The sequence below is a fragment of the Phyllosticta capitalensis genome (genome assembly GCF_038381095.1).
Source record: "Phyllosticta capitalensis strain CBS 128856 chromosome Unknown BKA78scaffold_6, whole genome shotgun sequence".
In the NCBI taxonomy this organism is placed as follows: Eukaryota; Fungi; Ascomycota; class Dothideomycetes; order Botryosphaeriales; family Phyllostictaceae; genus Phyllosticta; species Phyllosticta capitalensis.
In genome coordinates, this window is record NW_027117444.1 from 2,161,099 (window position 1) to 2,187,883 (window position 26,785).

At 55.5% G+C, this 26,785-nt stretch overlaps 14 protein-coding genes across 14 annotated transcripts; 4 read left to right on the forward strand and 10 right to left on the reverse strand.

Moving 5' to 3' along the window:
• Positions 1–40: 40 nt before the first annotated feature.
• BKA78DRAFT_317560 (uncharacterized protein) lies at positions 41–1,586 on the forward strand. The gene is made up of 2 exons (XM_066888724.1): positions 41–885; positions 954–1,586. Exons 1-2 carry the CDS (start codon positions 421–423, stop codon positions 1,188–1,190), a joined length of 702 nt encoding a protein of 233 aa, XP_066743749.1. The 5' UTR covers positions 41–420; the 3' UTR covers positions 1,191–1,586.
• A 94-nt stretch (positions 1,587–1,680) lies between these two features.
• On the forward strand, positions 1,681–2,896 carry BKA78DRAFT_337329 (short chain dehydrogenase/reductase). Its single transcript, XM_066890245.1, has 3 exons — positions 1,681–2,170; positions 2,225–2,479; positions 2,553–2,896. Exons 1-3 carry the CDS (start codon positions 1,835–1,837, stop codon positions 2,811–2,813), a joined length of 852 nt encoding a protein of 283 aa, XP_066743750.1. The 5' UTR covers positions 1,681–1,834; the 3' UTR covers positions 2,814–2,896.
• Positions 2,897–3,212: 316 nt separating this feature from the next.
• On the reverse strand, positions 3,213–3,920 carry BKA78DRAFT_296723 (uncharacterized protein; the record flags this gene model as incomplete). The annotated part of the gene is made up of 1 exon (XM_066886654.1): positions 3,213–3,920. The coding sequence occupies one exon, from the start codon at positions 3,918–3,920 to the stop codon at positions 3,213–3,215; it is 708 nt and encodes a 235-aa protein (XP_066743751.1).
• A 330-nt stretch (positions 3,921–4,250) lies between these two features.
• Positions 4,251–4,979, reverse strand: BKA78DRAFT_296724 (uncharacterized protein; the record flags this gene model as incomplete). The annotated part of the gene is made up of 1 exon (XM_066886655.1): positions 4,251–4,979. One exon carries the CDS (start codon positions 4,977–4,979, stop codon positions 4,251–4,253), a length of 729 nt encoding a protein of 242 aa, XP_066743752.1.
• A 695-nt stretch (positions 4,980–5,674) lies between these two features.
• Positions 5,675–6,151, reverse strand: BKA78DRAFT_353915 (uncharacterized protein; the record flags this gene model as incomplete). The annotated part of the gene is made up of 1 exon (XM_066891633.1): positions 5,675–6,151. The coding sequence occupies one exon, from the start codon at positions 6,149–6,151 to the stop codon at positions 5,675–5,677; it is 477 nt and encodes a 158-aa protein (XP_066743753.1).
• A 194-nt stretch (positions 6,152–6,345) lies between these two features.
• Positions 6,346–7,208, reverse strand: BKA78DRAFT_156505 (uncharacterized protein). Its single transcript, XM_066883028.1, has one exon. It carries the CDS (start codon positions 7,097–7,099, stop codon positions 6,452–6,454), a length of 648 nt encoding a protein of 215 aa, XP_066743754.1. The 5' UTR covers positions 7,100–7,208; the 3' UTR covers positions 6,346–6,451.
• On the reverse strand, positions 7,209–8,106 carry BKA78DRAFT_156504 (uncharacterized protein). The gene is made up of 2 exons (XM_066883027.1): positions 7,371–8,106; positions 7,209–7,302 (listed from the first exon to the last, which is right to left on the reverse strand). Exon 1 carries the CDS (start codon positions 7,881–7,883, stop codon positions 7,386–7,388), a length of 498 nt encoding a protein of 165 aa, XP_066743755.1. The 5' UTR covers positions 7,884–8,106; the 3' UTR covers positions 7,209–7,302; positions 7,371–7,385.
• A 293-nt stretch (positions 8,107–8,399) lies between these two features.
• On the reverse strand, positions 8,400–9,536 carry BKA78DRAFT_296726 (uncharacterized protein; the record flags this gene model as incomplete). Its single annotated transcript, XM_066886656.1, has 1 exon — positions 8,400–9,536. One exon carries the CDS (start codon positions 9,534–9,536, stop codon positions 8,400–8,402), a length of 1,137 nt encoding a protein of 378 aa, XP_066743756.1.
• Positions 9,537–9,908: 372 nt separating this feature from the next.
• BKA78DRAFT_296727 (uncharacterized protein) lies at positions 9,909–10,892 on the reverse strand (the record flags this gene model as incomplete). Its single annotated transcript, XM_066886657.1, has 1 exon — positions 9,909–10,892. One exon carries the CDS (start codon positions 10,890–10,892, stop codon positions 9,909–9,911), a length of 984 nt encoding a protein of 327 aa, XP_066743757.1.
• Positions 10,893–11,048: 156 nt separating this feature from the next.
• On the reverse strand, positions 11,049–12,383 carry BKA78DRAFT_156501 (uncharacterized protein). The gene is made up of 3 exons (XM_066883026.1): positions 12,354–12,383; positions 12,047–12,306; positions 11,049–11,977 (listed from the first exon to the last, which is right to left on the reverse strand). The coding sequence occupies exons 2-3, from the start codon at positions 12,073–12,075 to the stop codon at positions 11,341–11,343; spliced, it is 666 nt and encodes a 221-aa protein (XP_066743758.1). The 5' UTR covers positions 12,076–12,306; positions 12,354–12,383; the 3' UTR covers positions 11,049–11,340.
• Positions 12,384–13,354: 971 nt separating this feature from the next.
• On the reverse strand, positions 13,355–13,942 carry BKA78DRAFT_237174 (mitochondrial inner membrane translocase subunit Tim17/Tim22/Tim23/peroxisomal protein PMP24; the record flags this gene model as incomplete). Its single annotated transcript, XM_066883865.1, has 4 exons — positions 13,355–13,659; positions 13,707–13,763; positions 13,813–13,828; positions 13,874–13,942. Coding segments are annotated over 4 exons (447 nt in total), but the record flags the coding sequence as incomplete, so codon positions are not given.
• Positions 13,943–14,447: 505 nt separating this feature from the next.
• BKA78DRAFT_332121 (uncharacterized protein) lies at positions 14,448–15,676 on the reverse strand (the record flags this gene model as incomplete). The annotated part of the gene is made up of 2 exons (XM_066889948.1): positions 14,448–15,569; positions 15,614–15,676. The coding sequence occupies 2 exons, from the start codon at positions 15,674–15,676 to the stop codon at positions 14,448–14,450; spliced, it is 1,185 nt and encodes a 394-aa protein (XP_066743760.1).
• A 1,873-nt stretch (positions 15,677–17,549) lies between these two features.
• BKA78DRAFT_252460 (beta-Ala-His dipeptidase) lies at positions 17,550–20,445 on the forward strand (the record flags this gene model as incomplete). The annotated part of the gene is made up of 3 exons (XM_066884740.1): positions 17,550–17,798; positions 17,850–18,738; positions 18,785–20,445. The coding sequence occupies 3 exons, from the start codon at positions 17,550–17,552 to the stop codon at positions 20,443–20,445; spliced, it is 2,799 nt and encodes a 932-aa protein (XP_066743761.1).
• A 4,511-nt stretch (positions 20,446–24,956) lies between these two features.
• On the forward strand, positions 24,957–26,668 carry BKA78DRAFT_156632 (phosphoribosyltransferase-like protein). Its single transcript, XM_066883029.1, has 7 exons — positions 24,957–25,259; positions 25,316–25,622; positions 25,670–25,801; positions 25,849–26,330; positions 26,378–26,454; positions 26,506–26,518; positions 26,568–26,668. Exons 1-7 carry the CDS (start codon positions 25,050–25,052, stop codon positions 26,622–26,624), a joined length of 1,278 nt encoding a protein of 425 aa, XP_066743762.1. The 5' UTR covers positions 24,957–25,049; the 3' UTR covers positions 26,625–26,668.
• The last annotated feature ends 117 nt before the right edge of the window (positions 26,669–26,785 follow it).

A 26,785-nucleotide genomic window follows, 5' to 3' on the forward strand; every position in this document is an offset into this window, starting at 1 on the left:
GCCGAGCCAGAACCGACCGTTTTGTAGACTCCTCCGCTTGACCGCATCGTGCCCCGTCCCATGCATGTCGTGCTGTGGGCTCTGTCACGTCACACACGTCACTTGTTCGGGATGCCAATTGGGATGGGAGAGCAATGGACCACTCCAACACCAATTCATCTCTAACTGTACGCAAAGTTTTTGCCCAGAGAGCAGGCGTTAGACGTGAGCGAGCCCAACGCATTTTGATTTTTCCCCCTGTCCAGCGGCCTTTCTTCGAGCGATTGATTCAGCGCGTCCTGCACCCTCGGCCTTGGAAACCCGAACACAGTCCACGTTGATACGGACCTTTGTCCCACCTCACCTCTCTCTTCCCTCGACACGACACACATCATCACGCACCGCGACCACCCTCCCTCCCTCCTCTCAAACATCACCACCATGCCGCCCGCCACCGGCTCGCGCTTCATGCGCGCCATCAACCGCTTCGTGCTGTACACGACGGCCAGCGCCGGCGCCGGCTTCATCGGGTGGAAAGTGTACAGCCGCAACACGTCCTTCGTGCCGATCGACGTCTCGTCGCCGTCCTTCTCAAGCATCGCAAAGAGCGTCGACGGCATCAACCCGCACAAGAACAAGCCGGCCATGCTGGACCACTGCGAGCGCCGCGTGCCGCTCGACCGGCTGCAGACGACCGACCTCGACGAGCTGACCCGCCGCTTCTGCGCCGGCGTGTGGAGTGGCCCCGGTTTCGAGATTCAGCGCCGCATTATGCAGCGCGCGTTTCGCAAGCTCGAGGGCCGTGAGACGGATCTGTGGGAGAAGAGCGATTTGGAGAAGAGTGCGTATAAGCTCGGCGAGCGCATTGCGGATCACTTTGAGGTGGTGGATAGGGCGCAAGACAAGGTGTGTTTTCCCCCATCCAGAAGTAGCCAGCTGCCTAGATTGCATCGCTGACAAGCCGCCTTCAACAGGTCGTCGTGCGCTGCGGCGACTCGCCGCGCAAGCAGGGCCCGCGTAACAGCGACGGCATCTTCAGCATCGAGGTGGCGAAGGACGGCAACGACGCCGTCTTCACCATGAAGAGCTTCTTCTTCGACAGCACCGAGGAGGGCGCCAAGGCCGCGCCGCCGTCCAAGGCCTTTGACTGGCTGCACCGCGAGTACGCCAAGTTGTGGATGGAGACGAGTGTGAGGAAGCTGCTGAAGTAAGACACATACCTGTTGTGGGATTTGGAGGGACAAGGACGTGGTGGAGTCGTTGAGTGGTCGGTACTTGATGAGCTCCGAAAGGGTCATCGAGTGCTAGCTGTGTTGTTTATGGATTGAGTGAATGATAGAAAAAAGCGATACAGAGCATTTTATCCATGGAGACGATGATGAGCATTTTCTCAAGATTTTCTCAAGATTTTCATACTCCCCTCTGGCGACCACATGGTGCCATTGACAACCGCATCAGAACACTAGATAGCCGTCATTCGACAGGGCCACACGCGACTGCTCGAGCATCCCATTGAGCGCAGTTTGGCCCAACGAAATGCAAGACTCGACCAGGCACTGCCAAAGTTCAACTTTTCAACTTTTTTGGTCCGAAAAAGGAAACACGAAGCTACCCCGCATCGACGTCATACGATTGGCGAGGGACAGGGACACCGTAACTACGAGTCCACCAAGGTGCCGCCGCGGATATAAACACCAAACACCATTGTAAGCCCACCACGATTTATAATTGAGTTGTCGCCATTCAAAAAGCTTCAATTGCATCTTCCTTTCCCTCAACATCATCCTCGACACGCACACGCGACAAATACCTACGTAACAACCCCGCCTCATCCCAACCAAGCCCCTTCTACAACATGCCCGCCTCCGCCGTCTTTGCGCGCGCCAACACAGCCCTGATCACAGGCGGCGCATCGGGGATCGGTCTCGCGCTTGCCAAGCGCTGCGCCGCACAAGGCATGCGCCTGGCCATTGGCGATGTGGACCCAAACACCTTGTCCAAGGCCAAGGCGGACCTGAGCAAAGACGGCGCCGACGTCGAGACATACGCCATCGACGTGTCGAAGCAGGACCAGTGGGAGCAGCTCAAGGGCGACGTGATGAAGCGATTCGGCAGCGTCGAGCTGCTGGTGCTGAACGCAGGGACGGCGGCCAAGGGGAGCCGATGGGGGGAGGCCGAGGGGTTTGAGAAGGTAGCGTGACTGTCCTGCAATATCGTGCTATGCATAGCTGAGAAAGAGACACAGATCATGGCGACAAACTTCTTCGGCGTCACAAACGGCATCAACACCTTCCTCCCCCTCCTGCAGCAGGGCACCAAGCAATCCGCCATCGTCATCACCGGCAGCAAGCAAGGCATCACCAACCCGCCAGGCAACCCCGCCTACAACGCGAGCAAGGCGGCCGTCAAGACGCTCGCCGAGCACCTGAGCTACGACTTGCGCGCCGACAAGCGCCTCAGCGTCCACCTACTCGTCCCAGGTTGGACCTTTACTGGGATGGCGAGTCTCCCTTATTCCTCCCTTGCAACAGCGATGTAAATCAAATGTGCTTGCTGACATTTAATTTGTTCAGTCTGGCGGTGGCCCCAACTCGACCCGCGACAAGCCGGCTGGCGCGTGGGCGCCGGAGCAGGTGGTCGATTTGCTGGTGCAGAAGATGGAGCAGGACAAGTTCTACGTCATCTGTCCGGACAACGATGTCGATGAAAAGACGGACAAGAAGCGCATGCTGTGGAGCGTGGGCGATGTGCTGAACGAGCGCCCGCCGCTGTCGAGGTGGAGGGACGAGTTCAAGGATGAGGCGAGGGAGTGGATGGAGAAGCAGCAGGTTTGATTGATTGGTTGGTAAATGGTCAATGCCTCCTTGGTCTAGTCAAAAGTCTTTGCTTCGAGCATTCCATTTCTCGTTTTGTCTCCCGAGTCCTCCCTGCCGTTTTGCATCTCCTCATCTGTCGACTTTCTCCCATCATCGCCCTGGCGGATCCAATCTGGCCTCTGCTTTCCAAGCCGCTGTATCTCGTCTTCTCTTTCGTCACCGTCCACTCATTCGCAGTCCCGATGTATTCAGCAGCCACAGCTACCACCTCTCGGCCCTCCCATCGCTGCTCTCTCCCTACCCACTAATCACCCCGACCGCGAAAAGCCAGCTCGCCATGCTGCGTCTGCATCTGCGTCTGCGTCTGCGCCTCCCTCAACCTCTCCACCTCCTCCTCCAACTCCCTGACCCTCTCCCTCAACGTCTCAACCTCGCCATCGCTTCCCTCGCCACCCTCCTCCCCCTTCCCTTCTTCAACTCCTCATTCTCCCTCGCCAACTCCTCCACACGCGCCCTCAGCTCCTCAACCCGCGCCTCGGTAATCGCCGCGTGCGCCTTGGCGAACCCGTCCAGCTGCGAGATGTTGGACAGGATGTCGTGGATGTACTGCCGCTGCGAGGCGATGAGCGCCGCTTGGTTGGTGATGGTGGCGTCGATCCGGGCGGTGAGCGGGGCTTGGTCGGTCGTGGTGGTGAGGGAGGAGAGCGTGGTCGTCTTGCCGTTGTTTCCGTCGCGCTCCGTCGTGTCGGTGGATCCGAAGATGCGGCGGCGTTTGGACATGGTGACGGACGGGGTGGTTGTGGTGGGCTGAGTTGGATGTGGTGGAGGGAGTAGGACGTGTTGATTTGTGTTGGGTTGGGTTTGTGTGTGGGCGGTAGGTAGGCGTGGACGGTGAGGTTGGGGATTGGCAGTCTTTAAGAAGCAGACAGATGGGCTGCAACGCGCTTTGCACGTCACTTGATGCATCCACTTGACGCGCCGTCTTGGGCGTCGACGGGGCGACTCAAGGTCACTCACCTGCTGTAGGTCGAGGTGTGTCCCAAGAGGTGCTTCATATTTTGATTCCGCGAGACTCTTTCCAATGGAAACTGCGGTCTGCTTGGCCGGGTTGGCACAAGCCTTCATTACTACTCCTCTAAATAATCAGGGGATAAGTTTGAGCCAGGCATCATGTGGGCCGCCAGCTCGCGGGTTCAAGTCTGATGCGCAGCTTCCAGATTTGTTTTTTTGTTTTTTTGCCCAAGCGATGGATGCCCTGTTTGCTTAGATTGATTTTGGTACTAGATTTCGGACTTGTTACAGTGGCAGGATTTATTTGTTTCCTTTAGCTACATGTGTATCCCCAGATCTTACTTTTGCTTCTCTCGTTTCAATCGGCAGTCTCCATCTCCAGCAGATCTTCACTTCTCTCGTCAGAGTTCTAACCGGATCCCAGTCCAGAAATGTCTTGTCATCCTACTTGTGCGCCGGATGGCCTCGAATGGGTAGACCTTGAGCTCCGCGCAACCTCTCACGAAGAGCTGCAACTTCCTCTCCAAGCTTGCGGATCTTGTCGTCCTTCTCCTTGATGGCGAGAGCCTGAGAGCCAACGACGCGATTCAACGTCGCCACGAGCTCTTTCTGCTCGCGGACCTGTTTCTCGAAACTTTCTGCCACTTCTTTCATCTCGCTCCAGTCCCGGTCTCCACCAGCATCCCTGAGAGCCATGTGCCTAATCTGCCTATCCCTGTTCTTGATCTGCCGGTCCTTGATCAAGGCTTGCTCATAGAGGCATTCTTCAATCCAGGACTTGGTCTTATAAGCAGATTCCTTCGCAATGGCCTTGATTTTGCTCTCCAGCCTCACGTCGTCCCAGCTGGGCTTGAACTTGTCGAGGTATTTGTTCAGGATGTCGTCGCTCTCGCTGTGTGCGGAAGGGGAAAAGGAGACGAGTCTTTCTTGACCCTTGCACTTGTAGGTGGATCCGTTGTTGTCGTCGGAATCCTCATTGCCGTCCTCTGAACCGTCTCCGTCGCCGATGTCCATCGCGTCGTCCATGCTCGCCTTGTCGTCGTCTTCGAGCCGCGGTCGATGAGCGCGCGGCTGCTCGTCCTCATCGTCATTGGCGAAGTCTCGATTGCGCTTCACGGTGGGGACTATCTTGGGAGGGAGACGAGTGGTAGGGTTGCGGTCATCTTCGGACATGTTGTAAGGTTTTCGGCTTGAGGCCGGAAGAGTGCGATGAAAAAGCGGATTACCTGCTGTGGGAAACCACGGCAAAGAGCTAGTTTAAGACAGATCGTCAAAGAGGCAAGGTGGGAGTTTGGGTGTGCAAGGTTCGAGAAGGAGCTTTGAGGTGCTTGTGTTCAGAGTTTCTGGAAGATGCGGCAAGTGCGAGATCAATCGTCCCAATCACCCATTTGCGCGCTCACTTCAGCCCAAACTGTAGGAAGGCAACATGGATCAAGCACGTTCTGGAGAGGCCAGGACAATGGTAGAAATTGAATAACCCAAAAACAGGTACGGTATGATCCAACTGCCCTAGATGTTCATTCTCCTTCTGCGCGTTTCCTTTGCGTTCGCGGTCGCCATCATTCGCACGCTTTCTGGACCCCTGATTCCGCGATCTCTAGCAGGATACACCAGAACCCATGTGGCGTGTCTTCATTCCTTCTGTGTGAGAACGAGGCCTGGTAGTCAAAGTCTTACTCGCTCCCTTGTGCGCTGAAGAAAATCTCCTTTCAACAAAGCTTCGGCGCAGCTACTGGCTCAAGAATAGCCCCTGACCTCTACATCATCCCTTGCGCGTCTTTGACAATTAGAAATTTTTCAGATTTGGGAGGTTCCAGTTGAACGTACATGACACGGCTAGGATCCCCAGATGGGGTATCGTAACCTTCTCATTTCTTCGCATCTCTCTTCTTGACACCGCCTCGGGGCCTGTTCTTCCTATCTGCCTCCTTTTGCAATTTCTCGCAAGCGCTCTGGGATTGCTTCAGGCGGACAGACAGGCGCTGGTTGATGAGATCGAGCCCCCTGATCTTTTGCTCGCAGGCACCCTGAAAATCTTTGAGGCGTTTAGTAACACCTTCCATGGCGCTCTCGAGCTGGCTGACTTGTTCCGCGCATTGATTCTGACAGTCTTTGAGCCGCTCGGAGAGACGCTGGATGGTGCGTTCGAGTTGGCTGATTTGCTGCTCGCGCGTTGAGCACTGGCTGCAGGGGTTGGACTTGTCGTAGCGGACGGAGAGGTACCGGATGGTGTGTTCGAGCTGGCTGATCTTTTCTTCGTGAGTCATGTGCGCGTCGCTGGGACTCGAGGCTGATGTGCTGCTTTCTCCATGGCTGGTTTGGCCCGGAGAAGGCGTTTTGCTCATTTTGTTGGAGTCTTTGGAGGGCTGAAGAGCTTTTAGTGGTGTTCGTGTGGGAACTTGCAAAGCGATGTCGAGAATTGAAGGGTGGGACTTGCGACAACAGAAAGGAGAATGAGTGGAGGGCAGATTTTGAATACTGTCAAGATCAATTTCACCTTTGTCAAGTCAGCCGCATGAGTACACCTCCGGTGAATACCTGGTTCATTTTCTCTTCTCTGAATACATGTGCTTCCTTTGTCTTCCCTGCCTTGATCATCTCCAAATACCTCATTCAGACATGTCATTCTGACCGTGATCCTAAGGTCAATCTCCTCCCAGCTTGATGTTCTGCAGACGTCCCGGCAACGTGTACCTCCGAGTCATGTCTCGCTTCTTAAGAGCGGTGGGTGATTCTTTTCCAAGTGAGCCATTGCGCAGTCCCGAAAGCTCTTCCTCGAGTTTGCGAATCTTCTTGTCTCTTCTCTCGACGCGTTCCTCGAGCAGCCTGGCTCGCTCCTTCCCCACGGCATACCGCTCCGCATAGGCAAGCAGCTTCTTCTTGTACGTGATGGCGCGCTCTCCCAGATATTCGATGAACTTGTCGCGGTCGTGGAGCGCTCTCTCCTGCTCCTGATACCGCTCTTGAAGCATCTTCAAGCTCTTGGCTTGCTCGAAGAAGGCTTGGTTCCGGCGGCTGACGTCTCCATAATCGTTGTCAGATCTGGCGGCGTCTGGCAGCGATTTGGTGGTCTTGATTGACGCCGCTGAGTAGTACGATTCTGTGTCCGCCTCGTCGATGCTTTGACCGTGATTGTCGCTTTCGCGCTCGCTCATTCCGTCCACGTCATCATGAGGAGCTTGCAGAAGATAGTCTTGTGGCTCTCCGTTGCTGCCGTCATCGCTGCAGTGATGCGCAATGTCCGACATTCGGAATTTCGGAAAGATAGGAGGGTTCCAGACGGTAAATTGCATTTGCAGAGTGACATGCAAGGAAGATTTTGACTGCGGTCAAGATGGAGCAAAGGAAGGAATGCGATCGCAGGTAGAGCAGGAACCTTTTGGTCGATGCCCCGAACTAGCAAACCTGGAGTCCCTGGAGTAAATGATTGACCGCTTCCATTCGCAAACAAGCTCATTGATCAGGTTCCGCTCCATTTGCTTCCGATGCACTCTGACTGAAGACAGTTTGGTCAACATTGGGGGGAAACCGACCAAGACATCCGACAAAGAGGTTGCAACTTACAGCTTGACGTCAAGCTCAGCGTTTGCGATTTCGGCGGACAAGCGTCGTGTGCTGGATCTGTCCCATGCTGGTGATGGCCTCACGGAGCCTGGTGAGCTCATGCTGGAGGTGGTGGATCTTGTCGTCGCGCTCTGTGATGACCTTCCGAAGCTCCTGAACCTCGCCGTCGCGCTCTTTGATATCTATCTCGTCTTCGTGCTCTTCGATCTGCTTCCAAGTCTTCGCATGAATAGTTTTCCCCTTCCTGTCCTCCGCCTGTATGTAGGCCATCTCCTCATCTGCCAACATTGCCTCATCATAGCTCTTGAAGAATTGATTCCAGAAGTAGCTGGGTAATCGGGAGGTGCCGGGTATCAGTGGTGGCAGCCCGTATCGAATGGGGTCGCGGTCGGCAGAGGGGTCCTCTAAGAGAAATTCTACAAAGTCTTTTGGTTGATCATCGGAGCTGTTCACTGGAGCCTTGGGATCTGGGTTCTTGGATCCCTGCGCAGGCTCTCCTGAGTTCGTATCCATCTCCGGGGAAAGTTGGAAACGCTTCTCTCAAGCCGGATAGGGAAATCGCAGTGCGAAAGACCTCTAGGAGAAATCTTGGAGGGCGCTTTTTTGAGCCCAAGTGAGTGCAGTCAGCAATTACGCAACCGATCTACCTGCTTGAGCCTCAAACAACGAGTAGTAAAGTTGCAGAAAAGGTAGGGAAGGTGGAGGGAATCAATCACTAGACTATCATCTAAAGAGAGAAAAGTGGGGAAAATGAAGTTGCGATGATGATTTGTGACGCGGCAGACAAAGAAATTTCAACACTAACGCACAGTACATATATTCGACTGCTCCCCGTGGCTATCCCTCTACGAGTTCAAATGTCTAATCCTTTGAGCGGCGGGGCATTTGAATGCTCCCTGTACATAATAGTCTTGACTTAGTGATTTGAATACTCTCGTCTGTGCCGCAACACTCTGGCAACGCACCTTGGAGTAGATCCTCCTCTCGTCACTCACAGTGTGGGCACATGCTCGTCCCCAAGCTCTCCCATCATTGTGTAAACGAATCCAGTCGCCCGACTAAGCCTTTCCGCCTGCCCTGACTTACATGCACTGTTGATTCCGCACCAAAGTCTGCGCGGCGCTCTTGTCGAGAGGGGCTACTTTCCAGTACCTTCGGGGCGGTGCTCTCCAAATCTCCGGAGGATGCTGTCAAGAGCGTCGTGTACGCGCTTTGAGTCTTGGATGCAGTCTCTCCCTCGTTCGCGGTGCGCAGTCCCGGCTGTCCTTCCAACGCAGCAATCCGAGACTTTTGCAACTCGTTAATCTCCAAGAGCATGCCAAGCTGCGTGTTGCGAGCGTGGTCGTGGTCCATAAACATCCTGACATCGTCTTTGAGCAAGCGGATACTCTCCTCGTGATCCCTGATGCGCTGGTCGCGCGGGTCGGCGCGGTCCTCTTGCGTTTGTGGCTGCCGGTTGCGAGTCCTGGCCTCGCGGCGCCGCAAGCGTTGAGTGAGATTGGCGATGGTCGCTGTTTGGGTGCGGAGTTGCTCGGCTTGCTCGGCTAGTTGCTGCTCCTGCTGTGTGATGCGTTCCTGATGCTGTGCGAGTTGTTCGTTTTGCGCGGCTACTTCCTCCGCTTGCTGGGCAATCTGCTGCTCTTGCTGCGTGATGCGCTCTTGATGCTGCGCCACTTGTTCGATTCGCACAGCTATTTGCTCGTCCCAATACTGTTGCGCCCTCTGGGCAAAGCTCTGCAGCCTGTCAAAGTCTTTTCCCTTTCGGGCAATTGTCTGCGCTTGCTGGGCAACTGTCTCCTCAGCGGCATCCGCGCGGGTGTTTTGGGTCATGTACGCGTCCCTCAAAGCTTCAACACCGGCGCTGACCCTTTTCTCAGATGCTCTGACCTGCTCGATTTCCCGCTGTTGCCTTTCAATTATATCCCTATGTACACTGCAGTCATCAGGGCGCTGGAGCAGCCACTGTCTGAGAGCCGCATTCCCTTTGGCTAGCAGGCTGTTTTCCGACATCGTCTCTTCAAGCGGGTCGTCCTGGTCGTCCTGGTTCCTCTGGGATTTCTCGGGCTCCTGGTTCTCCTGGTAGACTTGATTGCCGTGCGTAGGATGAGAGCCGTCAGGTTCGGGCATGGCTTGCCGCACCTTGGCCCAGTCCGTGAGCCGATGCATGGCCGAAAGTTGAGGGAGAGGACGAGAGTCTTGCCACCAGAGCTGAGAATGTGGATAAGAAGGTGTGGAACGTTGTGGACTGTGGCGGCGAGCAGCCCCAGGAACTTTGAGGTGGAGAGGCGATTGCTAGAACGTGCGATCAATGGAAACTTGAATCCCACATAGGTGAATCACCCTCGCCGAACCCTCGCACACGTTATGAATGAGGTGATTGCAGAGAAAAAGAGAGTAAGGAAAGCGAAGCAAAGAAAGTAAGTGAGAAACATGGAAATGGATTAACAAGTGTATGTTCGCGCTGACCTAGTAACCCTGCCCGTGACCGCTCTCCATCTCACACCCTAGGGATCCCCTTGGTATATGATCGCTTCCACCTCAGAGCCACCGCCTTCGACCTAACGCAATGTCGGCAATGGAACCCCTGGGTCTTGCGCGCATGGAGTGGCGCTCAACGGTGCTCTGAGTCTGGATGGTTTGGTTCTGAAGGTTGCGAGATTCGGTCGGGAGAGGAACCTGGAGTGTCGGGCGAGGAATATTGGGTTTCGAGAGAGGAATCCTAGGTGTCGGGCGAGGAACCTTGGCTGTGGGGATCACATCGGCCTTCGTGGCGGGCTGCTTGTTCGTCGAGGCATTGTTTTGAGTTGATTCTCCGTCCGTGGGCGCAAGCTTGCCGAGTGAAGCGTTGGACGACAAGGACGAGGGCCAGGAGAATGTCGGTGGGCGCGACGACCGCTCCCTTGGCGTCGCGGTCGCCGTCTGCCCAGGCCTGGCAGCCAGCTGCTCCTCGAGCGACGTGATGCGCAACCTTTGGAGGTCGTTGATCTCGGCGAGCATGCCCAGCTGCGTGTTGCGCCTCTCGACTTGTTGAGCACGCGACCTGACCGCGTCTTCCAGTCTGCGGACGCTGCTCTCGTGTTCAGTGATGCGTTGGTCGCGCTCCTCGATTCGCTCGTTGCGCACGGCGACGCGGCGTTTGAGCCTCCTACGTTGCTCGATGTGACGGTTTCTGAGGGATTCGTAGCGACGGAGGCGGCGGATGTCGCGGCCCTCCAAGCGCGCGATGATCGAGACTTGCTTGTCGAGTCTCTCGTCCCGACTCAGCTTCCTCCTCGTGCGAGCAGTTTCGGTGAAGCTCTCCTTGCGTTGCTCGATTTTCTGTCTGAAGGCTCTCCGCCTTGCTCTCCGCCTTTCCCTTTGGTCATCGCTCTCATCTTCTTCATCTTCGTCTTCGTCTTCGGAGGAGGACTCGTCTGAGGACGCCTTTACTCCGTTGCCCTCCTCGTCGCTCCCGAAGTCGTAGATGAGCTGTTCGCCACTCCATTCGCAGTGTCTGCAAGCAATATCGCAAGATGGAGGCATGGCACTGTAGATGATGACAAGAAACGCTGCGACCGATGTGAGTGGTGTAGGGGAAGAATGAAAGTGATGGTCCAAAGTTGTCAAGTCGATGTCCAGAACGGGTAGCGCGGGGAAATTTAAAAGACCAAGGGAAAAGGGTGACTGACGAGCTGACTGACTTGCGAGCCAGCCGCATAGCCACCGATGGAAGACACAAGCCAACTGATACACCTGCCAGAACCTCTTCCAAAAGACGCAGTCAACTCAATAGAAACAGTCGACCAGCAGCCACGGCATTCAGACCAGTACATGAGACGCGGAATTAAATTTGAGAATGAACCACCTTCGACAAAAGAAAACCGCAACTCCCCGTGCCTACGCACCTCATCTGCCTCCAACGACAAGCAGCCAACGACGACACGAGCTCGCCGCATCGCCCAACATCCTGATCTTGCCCCTAGTCTCCTCCCTACTCACTCGGCTCCTGTTCATTGACGCGCTTGCGCTTCGCCCGTATGGGCAGCTGCTCCGGCAGCTCCGCGACGCGCGCCTTCAGCGCCTCGTTGTCCTGGGTCAGATTCTCCAGCTCGGCGTCGCGCGCGTCGTCGCGCTCGGTGTGCTGCCTGAGTTCCTTTTGGAGCACCCTGATGGTCATTCCAAGTTCCCTGAGTCTGTCGTGCGGCTCTTCGCGCTCGTCCCGTATCTGCCTCTTTTCCTTGCGGGAGTCACGGGCGTTGCGAAGATAACTAAAGTCTCTGACAAAAAGGCAGAGTGCGAGGCGTTTGTCCTTGTTGTCGTGGTACAGCGAGTTGTTCCTCATTTCCAGCCTTTCGATTTGATGTTCATGCTGCTTGATGGTTTCTTGGAGGATGTGGCACTTTGTCTCGGTTTCCCTGGTGAGACGGACGAAGGCAATGTGTTTGTCCGCGGCTTCTCGAGTCGTTTCGTCGAGATCCGCTCTCAGCTTTTCGATTTCCTGTTTCTGGGATTCGATGGTTCCTTCGTCGTCGGTTTCGTCGTCATCATCATCGTCATACATGTTGCCATCCACGAAGTCATCAATTTCTTCGCGCGTCATGCCTTTGTCGAACTCATCGCCGTCACCGCTTCCGCTGCCGTTGTCAGCGTCGTTGAAATCGCCATGAATGGCGCCAAAAGGGACAAACGTGACCCACCTGCGCGATGATTGGGCGGCGCCGCTCATGATGTCGGGAGCAAGAAGAGAGGACAAAACAGACGCGTTGATGGATGCCGAATAAGAGTGCCCGAGAAGGCGTCGAGGAAAACGGATGTTTCGTCAATGTCCAGAGCGTGGGGTCAGGGCTAACTTTGTGCGTTGCGAGAAGCATGTGCTGGGGCTCGATCGAAAAGCGGAGGACCGTTGAGCAGATGTAAAGCATCCATGGGCCTTCAGTCACCTGTTCAATGTCCGAAGCTAGAAATCGTTAGAATCTGCACTGCCCTCGGGGAGGGGGCTAGCACTTTCCTCCAGCGAGGTGAGTTTTTCGCAACTTGTCGAGAATCGAGGATCGTTCGAGCAAAATTAAACATTCCAGGGTCCGAAGGTCATTCAGTCGCCTGTGTTCGCCGTCTGGAACTGATAATTGTCAACGTCTGTTCTTTGAGCGCAAAATCAGGAACATCACTTACCTTCTACGAGCCTTTCCTCTCAGTGAAGAGCCAAAGTACATGAGACTCAAGTACCAAAGCAAAGAACGCAAGGGTTGAGAAAATCCGCATCAATTCAGATCCCCACCATCTAATTGACAAATCAAACATTTACCCCCATACAACGCCATTATCTCGAGTATTTGGTGACGCAGCCACAAGCTGCAGCCGCATCCCATGCCATGTCCTTCTCCTTCTTCCGCCACTTTCGCGTATGATACAAGACTCGCAGACAACAGCGGCGCCTCTCGGAACGCGGCGGCCGCCGTCCGCGTCGAGTCGGAGGAGGGAGGAGTAGTTCCAAAAAGTCTCCGAAAATTTGACGATCGAAAAAAGAGGAAGAACACAGGAAGAAGTGGAGTGGTGTGTGTGAGTGTCGAAAAGCGACAAAATACAGTAATAACGCCGTGTCGTGCTGTCTAGAACGAAATGAGAAGCATGGAGGCGCGCTTGCTGGATGGGAGAGCGCCGTCTCCCGAGTCGAGCAGGTAGGTAGGCCGCCGAAGAACAGACTCCCGTTGCCGTCGTGTTGTACCGATTCCCCTGTTTCTGGAAGCTTTTTTTAATGGTGTATATCCCTCAGAACGGTGCCGATTGTCGTGGCGGAAGACGGTGCATGTAAGGTCGTCCGTCCGGTCAGCGTTTTATCCATTTGGCATGCGTGCACACCAGATCCACAACCACTCCCATCACAATTCCCAAGATGTTGTCTGAACTTCGGCCATTTGCCAGCCCTATACCGCAGGTAGGTGTCAGGCCGGATCCCCTTAGCTCCCCGTTAATCCAAGCCGAAGCAGAGCGTCCTAAGCGGCCTGCGTTTGCGGCGGCGGCGGGGGGGCCTCGAGTCGCGTGTTCTCGGCCATCATGCGCTGGAAGCCGATGCCGACACCCTCGATGACGGCGAGGAGGATGGCGCAGCCAATCGCGCCGTTGCGCACCGCCTTCGGGCCGCCACGTACGGCGAGGGCACCGCCGGTGAAGAAGCCTGCGATGATGGCGTTCCACGGGTCCTCCTTTTTGCGGACGCCCTTGACGGCACAGTCGAAGGTGCTGAAGAGACCGCCCCAGACGCCAAAGTTGCCGCCCAAGACTGGTGCACGCGCCTTGATTGCCGTAATTGCTGGTCCCTTGTCAGACGAGTCTAGCCGTCGATTGTGATGCACATACCGCCTATTCTGCGTTCACCGTATGGCGAGTTGCGGAAACCCTTGATGCCGTGCCATACTATTCGATTGTGAGTAGAGATCGGTTGTTGAACGAATTCGAATCGTACCTGCGCCACCAATAGCCTGGAATTGTTAGCTGGGCCAATGCGAGGATATGGAATGACATACTCCCATACAGAATGCACCACCAAAGTCGGACAGCGCGACCCACGGGCAAGGATCTCTCGAGTGGTCCATGGCGAAAGTTGAAACGGAAAGGCTCAGTGGATGCGGTGCGAAGCTTCAGAGGCGAAAAGAAGCGAGATTGAGGGTTGGCGACGGCGAAGGAGTTGAGGAAGAGTCGGGCACAAAAGGTTGGTCCGCGGGCGTTGGCGTTGGGTTGCGAGAAGGCTGGATGTTGATGATGCGGCGCTCGCCGCAAAAAGTGAGCTCAAGTCTGGAAGACTTTCGGCCATCACGTGACCCGCTACAATCACCGACGGTGACATCAACAAAACCTTCAGGGACCAGACGAGTAAATCAAGCATTGCCAAGAGGATGCATTCGAAAAATTTCTCATCATGCGATTCGCTGTTCCTACATGCGCGACTCAAAACGCCCAAAGCCCCAGGTTTCGACCGAGAAACAATCGCCGGAAGCCGGAATGACGTCCACCAAGAGTCGAGTGGTATCTTACAAAAATATCTCATGGGTGACCATGCGCATTCATCTAGAACGAAAAGAAAAAAATCATCAAACATCATCAAGCGGCGCTTTTGAAAAGCATGCGCAAACCCGAGGGCTCCTTCTTTGACCGCCTCTCTTTGTCAGATTTAACTGTGTCAGACTTGTCCGACTTGGACGATTTGTGAGTTTTGCGCGACTTTGAGCTGCGAGTCGTCTTTTTGCTTCGCCGTGACTTGAGGTCATCTTCTTTGATGAGCCCTTCTTCGATGAAACGGTCTGCAGCGCCGGGAGTGACCAGCTCGTGTTCGACATTGGTTCCAACGCTGTTGGCTGCAACGTCTGCAATACCACGGCGCCATCTTTCGATGCGGCTGAGCTCGGGAGGCGCAAGCTCGTCCAACACGTAGCGATCATCACCTTCTTCAATCGATTTGACTGGCCCGCCATATTCTAGCGGCTTTTCCTCGTTCTTGGCGGTAATCTTTTTGATGATTCTGTAGCCTCCAAGGGCAACAATGGTGACGCCGACACCAACGCCAGCTGCAATCATGAATTGCGGACTTGCGAGGAGCGCCACGACAGCTGGGAAGCTGCCCTTGAGGACAGTAAGTGCGCCGGGTCCTAGTTTGGTGACAATGGTGCTAATCTCGGCTAGGGTAAGGGCGACAGCAGCCAGTGCATCTGGATTCTTTTCAAGACTGCCAATCATGGACTGGACAGAATGATGGACGCAATTGGCCTCGTCGAGAAGTGCCGTCAGGCCATTGACCTTGTCGCGCAGCTCAAGTTCCTCTTGTGCGCGATGGTCAGGGAGAGGAGGAGGAATCTCGCCATATGCTAGATCCATGTCGACCGAATCCCTGGAGTCGCGTTTGCTCGACTTGGAGCGTTTGAGGAAGAGGCCGTCTGTATATCGTCGCGCGAGGGCGTCGTTGCCGTCGTTGCGAGGACTTTCTTCATCGGCAAACGTGTCGGTGTAACCACGCTCGAGCGGGGGTTTGTCGTCGTTGGACCTCCACTTCTTGGTCTTTTTGGAGCGTTTGGATGACTCGGATCGCCCATCTTCGATTCGCATATTCTCCAGCCTGCGCTCGATGCGCCTCTGCTCCAGCTCGGCATCGCGGACAGCCTTGATCTCGGCCTTGCGCTCGCGGTAGGCCGACTTGGCCTCTTTGAAGACGTTGACGAGGTGTTGGCTCTGGATGAGTCAGATGACGAACAGCAAGGGAATGAGAGACGTACAGTCTTGACGACTTTGCCAGACTTGTTGACAATGGTAATGGTTTGCCCGAGTGCCGCCACCATTTTGCCGTTCTGCAGTCTGGATGCAGACCAAGGTTGTGTGACGAAGAAAGAGGGCCAAAGTGGTGGGCAGGGTTTGTCAAGGCAAGCTGCAGCAACAAGGTTGGGGTTGCTAGACTTGGACGGGAGGAGGCACGATCAAAGTATATTTTAAAGGGGTCCAGTACCAAGAGATTGTTCCGGTCAAAGAGCAGCGCGGGCCAACAGTCGCGAAGAGGGGAGGGCAGCAGCCATTTAGGTGATGGAGGGGAGGAATGAGGGAGAGGGACCGGGGCGAAGTGCGTGGAATGATGTCTGGACTGGCAAGTTGCTGGAGCAAACCGGGGAAGCGGGAATTATAGAACGAATCAGAGTCGGTGGGTGAGAGCTGTGGGCGTGGCTCACGGTGGTTTGTTGGCGGGGAGGGCGGTCCTGATGTGCTGCAGGCATGGCGCTTCTCTCAGACGTCGGCGCGGCCCTCGCGCTAGGTTATCGGTCGTCTACCGGCGGCTGCACTGTGACTGCTGCAGGAAGTGAACCAACTGATGTAAACCTGCAGCGCCTCAACGGCCGGGAGAGACAGCCACGAACAACGAGTCTGTTGTGAGTGAGAGTCAAGAGAGCAAAAAGCAACGAGGACGTTGGGCGTCGGGATACCTGCCCGAGCTCGACCGTTTCCAGTTAGGTTCTCTTTGCCGCCACAGCCGCCACAGCCACAGTCCACCTTTGTTCGCTGCGCCACCCGTGCCAGACTGCCAGACCCAGTCGACACCCATCGTCGTATTACATACATGGCTTACGCTGCTCGCCGCAATTGCCATAGGCTCCCTCTACGTTGCATGCATCCATTTGTCGGGTCCAGAGCCTCATTCATGCCCAACCAAATCAACCGCTGCTTCGTCCGCTACCTTGCCATTTGTTATCGCGCTACCCAAACTGCAGCTGTAGTGTAGACTGTCGTTTTCCGATGGCACATGGCCATGCGTCTCGCGTCACTAAGCGCCGCAACCTGCCTGGTTTTGGGGCAGGCGAGCAGCTTCCAGTCAATTTGACCTCCTTTTCGCCTCGATTCCTCCTTCAGTCCCGGCTCTTTCTCGACTTGGAACCATCTCGTTCCTGCAGGCTGAATCACTGCTTGATTATGGCAACACCGTAGCAAGCCACAATCTCTCAACTCCTTCTCTGGCTTCATGCCTTGTCAGATGGACTCTCCAAACATCCCTGGGAGCTGCAGTTGCAATCGCCAGGAGAAATCTCGTCATTGCGTAACGCCTCGTTGCAAGACCACCCGGCGTCAAAATGACCCTTCATTCGTCGGTCGCGGCGCACGGAACAAACCCAACTCGAAACGCGGAGCCTTGTTCAGCAGGCGCTTATAAAGACGACCATTGCTGGAAAAATGCTCCGACTGGCGGCCACTCCTCACATGCTCAGTCCTTGACGCAGTCGAGGCAGGATCTGATCCAGTCGTTCGACTTTGCCGGGTGCAGTTCAGCCGGGCGGAGCATGTTGGGCCTTGGGCCGTCGAGAGCCATGAGGTGCGGACACGACTTTGGAATCGGAAAACGTCAAGGGTGCGGCGAGTCGGACTACGGCTTGTACAAGAGTGGTAAGTGATGGGTTGAAGTTGTTTCGTTGTTCTTGTTTTCCATGGATTCTTCGGTTACTGCCAGGTCAATCGGGCCGAGCGGCGCGCCCCGACGCCTTACCAGGCTCATCCCGTCGGCGCCGTTCCGCGCTCCCTGAGCCGTCTCCACACGGCTGCCAACCTAAATCACACCTTTCACCGCCGTTCAAGCTCCACCCGACGTGTTGCTGACGACCTTCTCTCCGCATAGACCCTTTCCTCGCCGCGCGAAACCATGACCAGTCGGCAATGGCGTCCGGAACCACTGCCATGGCTGCCCCGACCCAACAGCCGATTGTCCCAAACCTCTTCCATCGCATGAGGCATGACAAGTCCATTCTTGCTCTGGCCGTCTCTGCTCAATACATTTTCGCCGGAACCGAGGGCGGTGAGATCCTGGTCTACGGACTAGAGACCTACGAGCGCGTTGCTCTTATCAGCGGTCATCGCGGGAGTGTTCTTGGTCTATGCCTCTCGCAGGACCAGGAGCTCCTATTCTCCAGCGCCGGTGACCGGATTGTCAATGCGGGTGCCCCATGCCACCTCCTCAGTGACTCATAGCTGACTGAGAATCAGGTCTGGAATGCCCGCACCTTTGCCCGTGTCTATTCCATCTACTCGAGCTACGACATTGGTGACGTCTTTTGTGTATCTTACTCGGCTGCTCACGAGACCATTTACCTAGGCGCGCAAAACACCAGCATTCAGTGGTACAATCTCAGAGAAAGAGATACACGTCCTCCGCCGCACCCAACTGCGCACCCGACCTTTCGCAAAGACCGATTTTTTGATTCCCTTGGCCCTGGAGGCATACAGACACCGAGGCCGGACTGTTCGGAAGGGCCTCGCGATGCAAAAGGAGGCAAGGTTCTAGAGCTTGACAAGCAATACATCCACCAATTCGCGCATTATGGCTATGTGTACTGCATGCTGCTGGCCAGTGGCTCGATAGCTGGATTTGCCGATGACGAGGTGTTGATATCTGGAGGTGGCGACGGCATCATCAAAATTTGGGGGCTCGACCGCGAAAATGGTGGTAGAATTCGGGAGCTACAGCAACTGGAAGACGGACGGGACGAGGGCAATCCGGTTCAGGCCATAGTCTTGGACGGCACCTTTCTCTACAGTGGACGGCCAGACGGGGAAATCAACGTGTGGGACCTCGAGACCAAGCAGCTCGTCAGAAGTGTCAAGACTCAAGTTGGCGATGTTTTATCCATTGTCCTTGGTGGTGGCTTTCTCTTTGCTGCTGGTGATCGAGGCTATGTGCAGAAACTCAACCGCCAATACGAGACTGTCACAAAGTTCCAGGCTCACGAAGGTCTTGTGCTTGCGTCTGCATTTACCATGTCCAATGGCAGGCCAATCTATGTGACTGGAGGAAATGATGCGACCACGGCCGTCTGGGATGTCCGAGACTGCCAAGTCACGCCCTCGAGGCCAACCGCCACAAGCAATGGTAGGTCAGATCAAGCTGAGCCGAGTATTTTGCTAACCACTGTAAGAACGACTCTTTGAATCCCTCAAAAGATTTGTATCGTACCGCACCATTTCATCCAACCCTCGCTACAAGGCCGACTGTCGACGAGGTGCATCCTACCTCCGCTCCGTTTTTAAAAATTTCGGTGCGCATACCGAGATGCTCAAGACAGAGGACCCTTTCAACCCTGTCATCTTTGCGAAGTTCAGGGGTAACCCAAAAACCTCAAGCCAGAGGAAAAAGATCCTCTTTTACGGCCATTACGATGTGATTGCTGCAGAAAATGAGAATGGAAAGTGGATTACCGACCCATTTTCCATGGAGGGTATTGATGGATATCTCTACGGCCGTGGAACTTCGGACAACAAAGGCCCAATCATGGCTGCCATATTTGCCGTTGCCGAGCTGCTCGAGGAACATGCCCTGGATTCTGACATCATCTTCCTGATTGAAGGAGAGGAAGAGTCTGGCTCGCGTGGCTTTGCTGAAGCAGTGCGCGAAAACAAAAACATCATTGGAGACGTGGATTGGATTCTTTTGGCCAACAGTTACTGGCTCGACGACCATGTCCCCTGTCTGACGTACGGACTTCGCGGCGTCATACATGCGACAGTTCAAATCGAGAGCCCGCATCCAGATTTGCACAGCGGTGTCGACGGAAGCTCGCTGCTCGACGAATCACTCAAGGACCTCGTCATGCTGCTCGCCAGACTGAGTGGCCCGCACGGCAAGATTCAAATTCCCGGCTTCTACGACCCTGTCCCTCCAATCTGCGATGACGAAAGAGCACTGTACTCTGAAATCACACAATCACTCATCGCCCGCAACCCTGACTTGGGCGACGCCGATGCCCTCGCAGAATCGCTCATCAAGCGCTGGCGCGAAGCCTCACTCACAATCCACCGCTTCCACACCTCGGGCCCCAAAAACTCCACTATCATCCCACGTCTCGCCTCTGCTCCCATATCGCTGCGTCTGGTGCCCAACCAAGAAGCAACGCAAGTCGCCAAAGCGCTGACCGACTTTTTGCACGAGGCCTTTTCCGAAATAGGCTCCAAGAACACCCTCTCCATCACCATCGACCACATGGCGGAGCCGTGGCTCGGCGACTTTCGCAACCAGATCTACCAGACGCTCGAGGATGCCATCATCGACGTGTGGCATCCCGTCGAAGAGCGGCGGCGCAGCAGCGTCAACCTCAGCACGGCAGCCAACGCGGCCGCGGCCGCACGGACCGCCGCCAATTCCAACCACAGCTCCTCTTCGACGACCACAACGACCAACGGCGGCAGCGTCAGCGCAACAGCGCCCGGCTACTTCGACGCACCAGCACCGCCATCCTCGCACTCTCTCACGCCCCGCTCTCCCACCACCTCCTCAACCAACACCACAACCACATCCTCGACCCTCGCCAACGGCAGCGTGACGCCGCCCGCCGAAAAGAGCAGCGCAGACCCAACAGCCTACCGCACGCAGCCGGCGCGGCGACCCCTCTACATCCGCGAGGGCGGCTCCATCCCGTCGATCCGCCTGCTCGAGAAGGAATTCGACGCCCCCGCCGCCCATCTGCCGTGCGGCCAGGCAAGCGATTCGGCGCATTTGGATAATGAGAGGTTGAGGCTTGTCAATTTGTATAATAGCAAGGCGATCTTTAAGAGGGTTTTTAGGGATTTGCCGAGGAAGTAGGTGGAGAGAGGTGGGGAGGTGGTGCGGATTGAGGGAAGATGGAAGGGGAAAGGTTGGATATGCGTGTGTGTCGTGATGGGAAAAGTTCCTTGGTCTTTCTTTGCTTTCCACTGCTGTCTCAGGCCATGTCTGTACCATTATTACCCCGTGACGACCTCGCTAATGTCCTCCTCACTCGGCTGCTGCTACTCTGTCTCGCGTTGGCGAAGCTCCTAGCCGCACACTCGCTTGGCCCAAGTCCCCCCCTTTTGCAGCCTCGCACACCTACCACCACGGCCTGCAGCGGCCGTCAGCCAGAAATCTCCTTGGGCTATGCCCGCAGTGCTCACGTCAAATTCATGCCTTTCTTCCTTCCTTTCCTACCCCATTGATTCTTTTCTCCCTTTCCTCTAATCTTTATCCATACTCTACTCTACCTATCTCCGCAAACAAGTTTTGCGCCCGTCCATCTCGTCTTTTGTTCCGTTGCTCCGGCTTGTGTTTACTTTCGCTTCGTTTTGCCGCCTTTTGGTTTTGTTGCTTGTGTGTTGGTGCGAGGGTAGGCGAGGGTGGCGAAGGTGGGAGCGGCGCGGTGGTGTGGGGTGAGGGTCGATGGTTGAAGGGGAGGGTAAGGGTGTGGTTTGTGAGCGCGGGAGTGGTGGATTTGGTGGTGTGGGTGCTCTGCGCCAGACCAACACCACGGTACAAAAGAGTGTTAAGCGCTGCAACAGACCAAAAAAAGAACGATCCTGACGTCTGCCGCGCCATTGGCCTGACGATTCCACCCACCTTTCCAATGGCTCGACGTTGGAGCCAGGTGGTGGAGACTACCGACCCAAAGTAGTCCAGGTACCCGCCGCCTGCCAGTGGCCTGGCGGGTAAATGTATAATTCTGGATTAAATGCTCACCACCGCAGTCGAACCCTCGAACGAGGGCTCCGGTAGTATGGATCACGCGCGGAAGGGGCATATTCAGGGCAGGCATTTCCTGGTTAAAGCAGAGGTTGACAACGAGTGGCTCGGACCACTACGCCACAACTTACAAGATAGTACTAAACCCCACGCCTGCTCCCGTATCATGGAGGCTTGGACTTGCTAATGAGGTTTTTATATCAAGTCGCTCTCGGCTGCCTCTTGATGAAGGTAGAGGTCTAGGCGCTCCGGCGCAGTCACCTGTGACGTCACCTTGGTGCAGTAGTTAGGCGCGTCTTCCAGCGCGCGTCGTCCATAGCCAGAGCAACAAACCGCATGAACTTCTTCACTTCTCAAGTTCGTCTACAGCAAATGGGCGGCGTATGATCTGAGTGAGCAAAAGATTGAAACAAAAGGAGGATTCTGACGTCTGCCCTGCCACTGGCCTGACGATTCCACACACTCTTTCAATGGCACGACGTTGGAGCCGAGTATTGTGGAGACTACCGACCCAGAGTAGCCCAGGTACCCGCCGCCTGCCACTTGGCTAGCGGGTTGAAGATAATTCTGAATAACCGTGCTCACCGCTGCTATGGATTGAACCCAGGGCTCAATCCCGTTTATTGCAACATGGAAGGGGTCTGCTCAGGGCAGGAGGTTTCGCTGGAAATTGCAGAGGTTGACAACGCAGGCTCGGACCAGTACGCCACAACTTACAAGATAGTAGTCCCCCCCACACCTGCTCCATGTTAGAGATTGGGGCTAACTTTGGGGCATATGTGCAAAAGCGCGCTGGTGCCCTCTCGACATAGACGACGCGCCTGCCATGATGATGGAGGTGGAGGTCTGGGCGCTCCCGTCCGGCGCAGTCACCTCTGACGTCATAAAGCAGCAGATATCCTGGCGCATCTTCCGGCGCGTGTTGCCCACAGCAAAATAACACCCTTCTTGGCCTTTGGCATATGGACACACTGTCGGCGCAGTCAGGCAGAGAGCATCAATATCCTGGTCGCGGTTCATATTCGACAGTGGTGATCTGACACCGTCAAGGACTTGCGCACTGCCCTCACCAACCATCGACGCCTGTCGCGTTGCTGCAGCTTGAAGTTGCCGACGAGCTCAAGCCTACCATCAGCAAGCCGGACTCAGTCGGGCGTAGCGCTGTGATCTCAAAAGTGCCGATCACGTCCGCCAGGATGCAGCAACAGCCACGAGAGGCAGGCAGCAGGAAGTGAAGGACAGGCGAGCGCGACTGAGCAGGCTCAGCCGTGAAATTTTGGCGACTTGACGGATGATGTGTGCCGTTTCGTCGCAGACTTTGTCTTGTTTTGCGCGAGTGTGCTGTTAAAAGACTGGTCGCTACTGCATCGCGCCAGACCCACACGCGACGCCTGCCAAAGTCTGTTTGCAACATGTTTGCTGCACCTCAGATCATAAAAGAGAGCTCTGGTGTCTTCAGAGCAAGCGCAAACTTGGCTGCTCCAGCAGATTCGGCCACTGTCTTCTACTGCCTCAGTGCTACGTGCTCTTGCGCTCGCTTCGCGTCTTTGTGCGAGGCTGCGCTGGAAACGCACTGTGGACACAGCGTCACCATTTGCCGGTTTCAGGCTCAGGGAGCGACCTCGCGACTCTGTGAGGTTGCCAGACCCGTACTGACGCCCAGGTTGAGCATGTCTTGTTGAAGTGTGCCCATCAGCCAGTGACTCTTTGCCTTGGGTCGAGAAGCGAGAACTGGACCATCAAAGCTGACGCAGATGATACTTGAAGGATGACGAGATGACGGCTAAGCTGACTGGCCAGGCGCTTGCAACACGCATGTAGAGCGATGCGGAGCATGAGCGCTTAAAGGATGAGGCATGCTGAAGACACCAAGCTCCTGGAGCAGAGGAGGGCAGAGGAGAGAAAAGAAAGATCAAAAAAATGGTTCTGTCGCCTGCAACCATTAGCCTGGCGAGCACACAAGTTCTTCTTATGACTTGACAATGGAAGTCGAACTTGTGGCAGCTACCGACCCAAAGTAGCCCAGATCCGCCGCCCACCAACGGGCCAGAACGGAAAGTAATTCTGGATTAGATGCCCACCACTGCAGTCGAAGCCAAGGGCTCCGGTAATATGGCAGGCGATACGCGAGTGGTCTATTCAGGGGGGGGGGTTTCCTAGGCCCCACAGAGGTTGGCAATGAGCGGCTCGGACCACTACACCACCAACGTTTTGACGCAGTACTAAACCCCACAGCCTGCTCCCGTATCATGGAAGATGGAGTCGCTAATTAGGCATATATATCGAGCGGTCGGTCCTCAGCCTGGTGTTGCACTACTCGTCTTGGACTCCTGAGGCACCTCTCTCTTGACATTGCCATGCTGCGTCATCCACTCGTGTCTTGAATTCCGCCGTCGCGTCATGCGAGGCTCACCTGGCAGTTGTCACGCGTGGCTCCGACGTACTTCACCTCGTATGTGCTCGGTCTTGCAAGTCGCTGTGGTGTTGCGCGACGCAGACCTTCGCGACGTAGATTCACTGACCCGCGGCCCTCTCTGTTTGAGTACTTTTGACGAGCGATAGCATGTTCTCCTCTGGTGCTTTTCTTTCGGCAACTCGTTTTGGCGTGTTTTGGCGTGTTTTGGCTTGTGGTTCTTGGCTGGAGAGGCAGTGCTGTGCTGCCTCGAATGTCTCTTTCTCTTTTTTACGATACCCAGGAGAGCGCGGACGGAGTTACGAGTAAGAATTGTCGACAACATCTGTGAGCCTTTCGACTGTAATCTGGAGAAAAAGACGACGACTATCAGCTATATTCCGAGGAGAAACTCGCCCAAAAAGAGCACTATGATTCGGGTGTAGTATTGCAACGAAGGCCAACTGTCACCATTCGTGTACGGTGTACGCCTGATTGATCGCTACTTGGTGTTTAAGCGACCCTCGACTGGCCATTTACCTCCCGGCTGCGACTCGTCTGATTCTGGCCCTCCACAGGAAGAAAGAGCTGCTTGTGTTGCGTCCAGGCAATCAGGAGGTGTGTTTGGCCTCGTCACGTGATGGCCTGCAGCTGCAGGTGACCGACAAGTTCTGCTCGAATGCAGGAGTCTGGACACTACAAGACAGCGGTGCAACGATTGGAGCAGCCAGGTGATGAGGCAGGGATAGTCACTTGGTCAGAAGAAAACGATGCGAGCACCGGCTGCTGTGGATGGACGGCGTGGTGGAGGACGGGTACTCGAGGTTCAAGAAGCCGCTCGCAAAGATGTCACAAATGTTGTCGTCACCCGGCCGCAACCGATGGGTTATTTTACGACATCGGATCACTCCCGAGTTGTTGCACAATGGAGCAGTGCGGGCGAAGCAATGTGGTTGTGGTGGGGTAGCCAAAGCAGCGTCGTTCGCTCGAGGCGGCGTAACCAATTCCCCACGTTTCGCGATTTTTTTGCGGATCGGGACTCACTCTACCTCTTCCGTCACCATGGTTTCTGCGAACAAGCCTACCGTCCTGACCCAAACCTTCACCTCAACCTCGTCCGACCGCCGGTCCTGACTGCGACTCGGCCTCGCCCACCACCTCACCCTCGCAACCTTCGCGTCTCCACCTTTGTCTCTGGTCGCCTACTGCCCGCCGGCGCTTCTTCTCAACGCTGGCTGACCAGCTTCCGCTCGTGATCCCACTTCCGCCCAGACACGACCTCTCTCAGCTCGAGTCCGACAATTCTGCATCCGTCGCAGAAATGGTGCGCAACCTGGTCGTCTTGGGCGGCAGCAGCCACCCTCAGCTCACCGAGACTATCTGCAACCACCTGGGAATACCTCCTTCCAAGATCCTCTTGAGCAAATTTGCGGTTGGCGAGACTCGCGTTGAAATCCAAGAGTCTGTCCGTGGCAAGGATGTCTTCCTCATACAATCCGGCGGCGGCAAGGTCAATGACCATTTGATGGAGGTATGCTGAAGGCCGCGCACATGGGGAAATGCTGCACCGCTGACGCTGCGTCGCAGCTGCTCATCACCATCTCCGCCTGCAAGACTGCGTCGGCGCGGAGAGTCACTGCTGTCCTGCCGCTGTTCCCGTACTCCCGTCAGAGCGACATTCCATACGAGAAGCGTGGTGCCCCGCTGTCCAAGGGCCCGGGCTTCTCAAACACGCAGGGCTACAGCTTCGACAGCGTCCCGGCGACGCCGGCGCCTGGAAGGCCCGAGAGCGTGGGCTTGCCCAATGGCCAGGATGGCCTCAACAAGCAGCTTTCGCGACTCCAGCTTGACGAGAAGCGCAACGGTGCCGAGTCGACCCCGACAAAGGACGGAAGTAAGCGCACAGCCGAGACTCTTGGGTAGAAACATTCTGACCAGCAGACCACATTGCGCGAGAGCGCGGCACTTCGAACGCGTCTGTCAACGGCACCAATGGCTGCAATGGCGCAATGCCCCCCAAGTTCGAGCCGCAGCGTGGTTACAAGCAATGGGTTGCTCAGGCTGGCACTCTTGGTAAGTCTCAACGGTGGCTTTGTGCAACGAGATTCTGATTCTGTCAGTTGCGGACCTTTTGACTTGCGCCGGCGCCGACCATGTCATCACAATGGACCTGCATGACCCGCAATATCAGGGATTCTTTGATATCCCCGTTGACAACCTTTACGGCCGCCACTTGCTCCGCAAGTACATTCAGTACCACATCCCCAACTACAAGGAGGCGGTGATTGTCAGTCCCGATGCGGGTGGCGCAAAGCGTGCTACCGCCATTGCAGATGCGCTGGGCATGCCATTTGCCCTGATCCACAAGGAGAGGCGCCCCACGCAGATTACCGACCGTCAGAACGCTACCATGATGTTGGTTGGCGACGTTGCTGAAAGGACGGCGATTCTTGTGGACGATCTCGCAGACACTTCGAACACGATCACGAGGGCTGCAAAGCTTCTTAAGAAGGAGGGTGCCACGCAGGTCATGGCTCTCGTCACGCACGGCATCTTGAGCGGTGACGCCATTGATCGCATCAACGCGAGCGCCCTGGACAAGGTAGGAGCCCAAAAGAATGGGACTTAAGCATCAGCTGATCTCGATAGGTTGTCGTGACCAACAGCGTCGACCAAACCGACCATCTCGAACGCTGCACCAAGCTCGAGGTCTTGGAAGTTGGCAAGTAAGTAGCTCCTTGAATACCCCGCGAAAGCATAACGCTAACAGACTCTAGTGTTTTCGCCGAGGTTCGTCACTCGCTGACCAAAAAACTTGAATCTGCTAATATGTCGGTAGGCCATTCGCAGGGTGCATCACGGCGAGAGCATCAGCGTCCTGTTCAACTACGACTGAACGAACCACGACGACTGCGGAGAGTCGGTCAATCCACATTGACCAGAAGATGACGACGTTTCTCTGTAAAATCTTTGTTTTGCATGACTAGAGGCGTTTCGGGTGGGAGGGAACAGAGCCAATCAACCCTTTGGCTTTTTCTTCATCAACATATTCGAACG